Below are 9,362 nucleotides of genomic sequence, written 5' to 3'. Positions count from 1 at the left end.
TTTTATTAATATTGTTGGTCACAAAACTCAACTTTTTATTTCAGATTTCCAAAGGACGAGGAATAGGGGATATTACTGCAATGTTCTGCCACCAGAGTGCAGCACTAGCTTTTTTAGTGCACAGGTTTTTGACAAGTTTTCAGGGGACCTACCGGAAAACTCGAATCCGAAATTTCGTTATCTAGCTGCCTCTTTATCGCTCGAATACGCAAGAGTGACAGAGATGTTAGATAACGAAAGTTCGATTTTCTTGTTTCACGATAGACCCTCCGATTGTGATAGTGGCGCCACCTACGCCGAGTTTCGCGTAATATTCCCTATTATTAAATAAAAAAAAATATTACACGAACGTTTTTTTTTTCATTTCCTATTTGGTACAGTCAGCTGCAGAGAAAAGGTACCCCACGTCCATACTAATTTACAGAACTTTGTATGCAGGGGGGGTGCCTTTTCTCTGCAGCTGACTGTACATGACTAGAAACTATACTTAGTCTTTTAGCATTAGAAAAAACGGTAAACCATTTCCACGTGTCTTTTTATTGACAAGTTTTTTTATAAATATAGCAATATTTTACTTATGAAAGCAAAAGTATGTAAATTATCGTATATTATATTTGTTGTGACTTATTTTCAAAGTGTTTTTCGATAAAACGACACGTTAAGATCGCTCGCCTTCTTTCTAATGATAAAAAAACGAGAGGTATAGTTAGACGGTTCTGAGTGGTAGACTGCAAATGAGATAAAAGCTATATCCTCATATCAGGCGGCTCTTTGATTCCAAGGATTGCATAATTTTTATACTTTTTAATGATTTTTAGAATATGAAAATTATAAAAAGTATAAAAGTTATGCAATCCTTGTATTCCACGCATTTCATTTCATTTCAACGAGCCGCCTGCTACAGATTTCTTAAAATTGCCGCGTTTTTTCAGGTTCAACTTTCATTAGCCAGACTATTATCAATTTGCCAATTTCGTGATTATTCTTTTACACGGCACATAAACTTATGCATAATTTATCGATATAAAAAGTCGACACAGTTACATCCCTAACAAATTATCAAACTTATGACACCGTACGTAAATGAGAAATAACAAGCATATATGCATCTCTTTTCGGCACATTATCTAATTCGTAAGGAAGTAAAGTACGGGTATACATATTTGCGAAGCATTTTTGCCCTACTTCTATGCTTTAGTCATTATTCTGAGCTTACAAACTTACAAACCTAGGTATATATTTATCTACAATTAGACAGGCGAACGCGCGAAGCTAAAGACCAAGTAGGTACAATAATATAATATTGTAACAAAATATCTAAGAAAATAACTAGGTTGGTAGGCACATGTATTGTAATACGTTACAGTCTTGAACAATTACGTCACATGGTAATAACAAGTCAATCTCCAAATATTTACTCTCTATCTAACACAAACACCATAAAGATATGCACGATTTTTTTTATCGAGCAAACCTGGGTCAAACGTATACCTAATCAGAAAATGATAATTACCGACATCACAGCCGTATGTTTTATTGTTCCGATTCAATAGTAGAAGCATATTGGTTATGCAATACTTTAGGACAAGACTAGCTTAAAAAATAGATAGTTACAATAAACAAAGTTCTTACCTTTTAGTCTCTTTGGAAAAACACCTAATCAATTTTAAAGGTTTTATTCTTGCTAAATTAAAAATCATTATAATCCTACGAGCTGAACCGTGAATGTGATCTAAGCATGGACGAATATTGTTGATTGAACGTTTTCCCAAACTAATCTTTAATAGAGATACAATTAACTAAAAATATTGTTGTTTTTACATCACTGTAATAAGTTGTTAAATTGTAAGATGTTTACTTTACATAGCTAAATTAATAAGTTAACGATCTGGTCATTACAATTATGCACTGTTTAATGACGTGTTTCCTAAAATATTCTTCTTACTGTTCCAAGTAGTTAACTAAGAGTAATAACAAGTAATAAGTACCTATTAATTTACTAGCGACCCGCTCCGCACGGGTTACACAAAACATTAACAAATTACACACCTAAACCTTCCTCAAGAATCACTCTATTGATTGGTGAAAACCGTATGAAAATCCGATCAGTAATTTTTACGAACATACATACACACAAACAGACAGACGCGGCGGGGGACTTTGTTATATAAGGTGTGGTGCCCTATTGATATGCCGAAAAAAAATACGCCGATTTTGGTTTCGCCGACGGGTTCTTTGGCCGAGTAACGATTGGCAGAATCTCGTTACGCATAATAGTCGTTTGCAAGAGTAGTCAATAAGCAGAGCAATTGATACGCATATTTAATATTTGTAGAATAATCATTTGGAAACTGTCATAATTGCCCGAAAAACCATTGGTCGAAATACAATAGGTCGAACGTTCATTTGGCATTAATATTGATTAGCAGAGCTTCTCTCTTATTTATGGCTAGACTAGTAAAAAGTAACGTAAAGTAAAAAACCGGCCAAGTGCGAGTCGGACTCGCGCACGAAGGGTTCCGTACCATTACGGAAAAAAACAGCAAAAAATCGCGTTTGTTGTATGGGAGCCCCATTTAAATATTTATATTATTATGTTTTTAGTATTTGTTGTTGTAGCGGCAACAGAAATACATCATCTGTGAAAATTTCAACTGTCTAGCTATCACGGTTCATGAGATACAGCATGGTGACAGACAGACAGACAGACGGACAGACGGACAGCGGAGTCTTAGTAATAGGGTCCCGTTTTTACCCTTTGGGTACGGAACCCTAAAAAGTACGGAACCCTCGGTGGACGAGTCCGACTCGCACTTGTCCGGTTTTTAAGTATGTTCACCGATTACTCCGAGACCCGTGGTTCGATTTGATTATTATTTTTTTGTTGAGGGAACTTTCAAATATTAAAGGCACGTGTATAGTGATTTCGTTGTTTTCTAAAGTAACTAAAGCATTTCCTCCCGAAAACCACCAATTTGATGTTGTGCAACTGTAGCCTTACCACGAGTTTGGCACTACATATTTGCTAACGTCTTCGTAACTTACTTTTTTTATAAGAATAAGAATAAGTGTATTGTTTACCGTGTCAAACATGATGTTAAAATGATACATAGTACATAGTACCAACGGCTACCCTTTTCGGGTATACAATATTTTACATAATTACAATATTATATACATCATCACTTATATTTATAATAAGTACATCTATAATTATACAGTTTTAAATGAAAAATACTCATTCAAATCATAAAAAACATGATTTATTAGCCACTGCTTTAGCTGTCGTTTAAATGACTGTGTATACATATACTTAACGCATATATAGGATTATATTTTCGATTTCTCGCCCCAAAACGTGCGAGAAACTCGCACCATGTAAATAGGCCTTAAGGTATTATTTGTAAAACTTGACAATTTAAAAGTGCTTGTTACTAGGCCTTTTTGAATAAAGAATATTTTGACTGAATTTATACTTAATAATTCCTACTCAATTGTATATATTAAAATTGCTAAATTATTGACACAAAAAACACAAACAGCCTGACCGTAAATACCTACTAAAGGTAAAGCTAAAAAAAGCATAATAATATTTATGTGTTATATTTGTGTTATATGTGTGTTAAATTTCTAATTATCAATTACAATTTTTAACAAACTCAATACGTTAAGTAAACAAACAACTTATCCGTGATTCCTGTCGTAATTAAATTCAAAACTAATAAAAAATGAGGGTATACATAAATAAAACTGACTTACCTTACAACAGCGTCAACGTCCTCCTCTGTCTTCCACATCGTTTAAGGTTACTTTTATATTGTTTTTCATATGCAACCGTAATGTCAGAAAAAGTTAAACAACAACATACAAGGTTATGTGCAAGTTTGAGAGCGTCGTCCGCCGACGGACGATTGATACCCACTCTTGTAATTTATAGCAAACTGGTTCCAACGGAAACCACAACGTGGACGCGACAACATTTGTGTAAATGAGGAATCACTAATGAGGTTGTAAGAGAAATCGAAGGCAGTCGAGTGATTGAATTGGAGAATATTTACGATTGTAATTTTTGTTTGGTATTCATTTTTTTTTTACCAAACTGCAGATGATGTGATGAGGTTTTCGAGTATGTGGATATTGTGATATTGTAAGTCTATATCATTGGGAGTGATTGGGACTCAGAGGGCCTACCGCGAACCACGTTCGACGTGTTACCTCTCTGTCACACTTGTAAATTCGTACGTAAGTGTGACAGGGAGGCAACACGTCGAACGTGGTTCGCGGTAGGCCCACTGCAGCCCATGCGTATTGAGGGATTGTAACACATGCAGTGTCATTAGATATTTAGCTACACATATGATTTTTTTCTATAACGAGAATGATCGAGTGCGACTGATGAATATTTACATGCTGCTGCTAATTTGACAATACACCTGCGGAATTGATAAATGTGGATAATTCTATGACGTACACTACCGCTCATAACTATTTGGGCACTCGTAATTTTTTCCATACAATTTTATACAAAATCGACTTTCCGAGATTTTGTAGTGGTTTGTAGTTTACTTTTTTAATTTAACAGACATATCGAGCTTCAAAATTATGTGCAGAATATTCGTCTGCAATCGAACAGTATGATTTTGAAAAAAAATTTGTATACAATTGTATGGTAAAAATTGCGGGTGCCTAAATACTTTTGAGCGGTAGTGTAACTAACAATAGGTCCGATTTTTTAAGTAAATATTTAGATACAATCAAAACGACGCAGTCATAAGTCTAGTAAATTTTAGAGAGCACATGCACATTGTTCAATCGTGAGTGAAACTTCTCTATCAAGGTGAGTAATAACAGTAACCCATTGCTAGACTTTATGTCGTTGTAATAAGGTTTATACAAGGCCAGTCAACTGAGCGGTAGTGTAACTTTAACAATAGGTCCGATTTTTTAAGTAAATATTTAGATACAATCAAAACGACGCAGTCATAAGTCTCGTAAATTCCAGAGAACACATGCACATTGTTCAATCGTGAGTGAAACTTCTCTATCAAGGTTAGTAATAACAGTAACCCATTGCTAGACTTTATGTCGTTGTAATAAGGTTTATATAAGGCCAGTCAACTGTGTCCACGATGGTACCCATGACACTAACTGGTTTCAGGAGGTTTGCGGGCCATTGATAACAAATTACATATTTATATACTCATTTATTATATAATCTTGGTCTTATACACTTAACATGAAGAAATGCATGTTCACATACATGTCACAACAAATGATATTAGTAACTAGTACTGGTATAAACGTAATGTAACTTATTACTTATAGGTTTGGTAAATTCGCCATTTCAGCTCCTTAATCATCACAATAAGCTTCATGTAAGTAATTAAACCAAACATTTATGGGACATAAAACTAATCTGATAGTTATAACAACAAACAAAACAAATGTTAGTCCTAAGAATAAACAAGAAATCAACTGAAATAATGGACAATATTAGGAGTACTATACATAATTAATATTATTTACTGGTGTACTAACACTATGGATCAGCGAACTTTTAAAGATTATTTTGGAATGATATATATAAGGTAAGATGGGGTAAGAAGACCATAGTTGATATTTTCGGGGTAAGACGATTCCGAATGAGCATTCTTCCGAATGTTACATCACAAGTAAAAGCGTATCAAGTGTATCAGCACCTTACGTATTCTTCTTACCTCATCTCAACTTACTTTGAAACGACAGTAAGATACGATACGATCATTTATATATATTATAGCATATAAAATGGCACTGGTTTTTTATAACATTTATGACTGGCCAAAATTTATATGTAAACATGAGGTTATTTTTACCATAATAAACGATCGGACGAATTCCCTTCTTGTCAATAAGCAGTTGGTTATGAATTTAGTCAATGCCTTTAAAATCAAATTTATCAGATCATATACATCCATAGTTTATAACAAAAAATACAGTTTGTTTGCCTACACATCAATTATTCACGTATAGGCAAGTAAGAAAATAAAATTTAACTCTAACAACAAAAATAAGGAACAAAAGTTAGACTTAAATCTATATTTGAGATAACGGGCACTATCAATAGCAAATATTTTACAATTTTTCCTCTAAATATAGGACCAGTCTCCTCTTTGGTACTGAACTATCAAGAAAAGCAGTCTATGTCTCTTCACGGACATCTCAAATATACACTTACTGCGTAAGTTTATACGTGACACTTGTACCAGTGTACCGTTTGCTTTTGTTAGACAGCCTTCAATTCGAAGGCAAGACGTCAATTCGATGATCAACAATGGATTAACATCTAATAATAAGATAAGTTTAGGACTTAGGCTTTTGATCATGAATATACTGACCATCGGTGACACTGGTATCATTTGGTATAGAAATAGACCAATAAAACATGAATACTGACAACGTATAGACAAAATCGCGTACCTCCAATAATTTGTATAGACATACTTTATTCGTCCATGGCATGGAGACGATTGGGATACATTAATTCGGTTAACAATCATTAATTATCTTCCACCAACACTTGGGTTTTTTTATCATGAATTTACTGTAAAAACAAGTACCGTCAACCGGGGTGAACAGGGATGGCTGGGGTGAATAGGGACAAAAGTTAAAATGTGATTAACCTGACAATTTCTTAAAAAATACACACGAAAATTGTATCATTCGATTGAATAATAGTAGATTTTGTATGATACAATTTGTGTGGGTAGTTATTAAGAAATTGTCAGGTAAATAACATTTAAAGTTTTGTCCCTATTCACCCCAGCCATCCCTATTCACCCCGGTTGACGGTACTAAAGTAAGGTACCGTTTGGGTAGTCGCGATAGCCTTTAGGCGTTGAAGACTGCAAAGTCCTCCTCCTTCTCCTTGTGCGAGTTGGAGTAGAGATGTATGCGCATTGCGTGCGTGGGCATGGGCGGCGTCTCGCACAGCGGGCACGACAACTCCGCGCTCGATGAGATCGATGATCTGGAAATACGACACTATACTGTACTTGACTGTATTTAAAATAAATTATTTTACACCATGCATGAAATAAAGCACTAGAAGATTAATGGAGTAACGTAGACAGCAGTTATTTTTAGACACAATTTCTATTTTAAAACCCGTATAAAACTATAAAGAGTAGGTAATTTGATCGTAACGTCACATGCTAGTGTTTCATATAAATTCCATAGTAGCAAAATCGTTTTGACAGTTCGAAAAAGAAACTGATTTGACTTTGACCAGCAGGCGCAGCTTGTCGACCTCCCGCTCGAGGTGGTCGAGGTATGGGGCGCAGCTCCTGCGGCGAGTGGAGCGGGTAGGCCGTGGCACAGTGTCCTAGTGTCCGAGTACCTGTCGACCAGCAGGCACAGCTTGTCGACCTCCCGCTTGAGGTGGTCGAGGTGTTCGCGAGGTATGGGGCGCAGCTCCTGCGGGGAGTGGAGCGGGTAGGCCGTGGCACAGTGTCCTAGTGTCCGAGTACCTGTCGACCAGCAGGCGCAGCTTGTCGACCTCCCGCTTGAGGTGGTCGAGGTGTTCGCGAGGTATGGGGCGCAGCTCCTGCGGGGAGTGGAGCGGGTAGGCCGTGGCACAGTGTCCTAGTGTCCGAGTACCTGTCGACCAGCAGGCGCAGCTTGTCGACCTCCCGCTTGAGGTGGTCGAGGTGTTCGCGAGGTATGGGGCGCAGCTCCTGCGGCGAGTGGAGCGGGTAGGCCGTGGCACAGTGTCCTAGTGTCCGAGTACCTGTCGACCAGCAGGCGCAGCTTGTCGACCTCCCGCTTGAGGTGGTCGAGGTGTTCGCGAGGTATGGGGCGCAGCTCCTGCGGGGAGTGGAGCGGGTAGGCCGTGGCACAGTGTCCTAGTGTCCGAGTACCTGTCGACCAGCAGGCGCAGCTTGTCGACCTCCCGCTTGAGGTGGTCGAGGTGTTCGCGAGGTATGGGGCGCAGCTCCTGCGGGGAGTGGAGCGGGTAGGCCGTGGCACAGTGTCCTAGTGTCCGAGTACCTGTCGACCAGCAGGCGCAGCTTGTCGACCTCCCGCTTGAGGTGGTCGAGATGTTCGCGAGGTATGGGGCGCAGCTCCTGCGGGGAGTGGAGCGGGTAGGCCGTGGCATAGGCAGTTAGCTCAGGTGCCGCGAGCTCGAGCAACTCGTCCTCGGGCACGGATTTCCACTCCCAGGAGTTGGGGATGGTTTCTGGTTCGCGGTGCTTACGCCGCTTCTCCATCAGCCTAGTGGATAAAAGTGATTTTTTAATTTTGGTGTTGCAGAACTGTTTATAGTGCGAACCAATACAACTAGACTTGAGTAGCCTTATGCTATGTATCTATAAAATTAAGGAAATAATAAGTAGGTAGATCGTACCATTCAACGAATCAGTCCGGGCGAAGTAAGATACGGACTTGCGAGACTACGTGTGTAGGTTTGACTTTAAAGAAACTGATAGTACTGCACTTACTTGAAGAGAATGTCGCGGATTGTTTCGGGGACCTTCTGGCGCGCCTCGTCGTCGATGGTGGGCGTGTCCTGCCCCTCGCGGCAGAAGATCGAGTAGTCCATCAGGTACCGGATATGGTTAATCTGCAACATTATTTATTTTTAGCTATTTCAAACGTGTTACTCAAGTATTTCTAAGTGGCAGTAGCACATCCGCATTGGCAGACTGATCAACGTCACCCGGCGCGCCACGGCGGTTTACTATAAAACTTTCCATACAATAAAATTTTGCGAACTCTTTATGATGACAAACAGTTTGGTGCAACCGACCCTCAGTCGTATAAACGCTCGACATGTTTCCATCCATTCTTGAGGATCTTCGACTGGAGCACAGACCCGGGATCGGAACCGGTTTTTTGCAAAAACTTCGAAATAACCATACCTATATTTCGAATCGGTTTATACTCCAAATGTAGGACTCAGTTGTGTTTTCAGGTAACGACTTCGTATTATTAGATTGCCCAATTAGAAATTAAATAATTAACAAAGAACGAAAAAATACCGGTGTCGTTCCCATACACAAAATATCGGTATCCGATCCCTGGCACACACTGCACTGATCTACTGTACTGATCTACTGATCGAGCGCGTGAAGTGTACGCGGCCAGGCGGCGGCGGCGACGTAACCCAAGCGAGGACCAAATCTTTGTTGCTTCTGTCATATTTCGGATTGCACACCACACTCATTGCGTCACTTACTAAAGCGTTTTAAGCGTTTATTTAACTTTATTTTTTATATGTAAGAGTCTCACGGGAGTTTTATAGTAAAAATTACAAATTTCTGTTAACATTTAATAATTAATTTCAGAAAGTACTCGTAGGTGCATGTTGCTCGCATCAATCA

General features: G+C 38.6%; 1 protein-coding gene and 1 long non-coding RNA gene across 2 annotated transcripts in view; one reads left to right on the top strand and one right to left on the bottom strand.

Moving 5' to 3' along the window:
• LOC134748334 (uncharacterized) overlaps positions 1–9,362 on the top strand; it is a 479,651-nt gene that overhangs the window by 263,555 nt on the left and 206,734 nt on the right. The gene's annotated exons all lie outside the window — the stretch shown is intronic.
• LOC134748402 (probable ATP-dependent RNA helicase spindle-E) overlaps positions 5,200–9,362 on the bottom strand; it is a 45,789-nt gene continuing 41,626 nt past the window's right edge. Inside the window, exons 25-27 of the mRNA XM_063683183.1 lie at positions 8,481–8,602; positions 8,029–8,253; positions 5,200–7,009 (exon numbers count right to left, since the gene is read on the bottom strand). Coding sequence (XP_063539253.1) covers positions 6,871–7,009; positions 8,029–8,253; positions 8,481–8,602 — 486 coding nt within the window. The 3' untranslated portion in view covers positions 5,200–6,870. The remainder of the gene's footprint in view (positions 7,010–8,028; positions 8,254–8,480; positions 8,603–9,362) is intronic.

The sequence above is a fragment of the Cydia strobilella genome, chromosome 16 (assembly GCF_947568885.1).
Source record: "Cydia strobilella chromosome 16, ilCydStro3.1, whole genome shotgun sequence".
Lineage (NCBI taxonomy): Eukaryota > Metazoa > Arthropoda > Insecta > Lepidoptera > Tortricidae > Cydia > Cydia strobilella.
The sequence above is the reverse complement of the archived record's forward strand: the minus strand, read 5'-3'. Positions and strand labels throughout refer to the sequence as shown.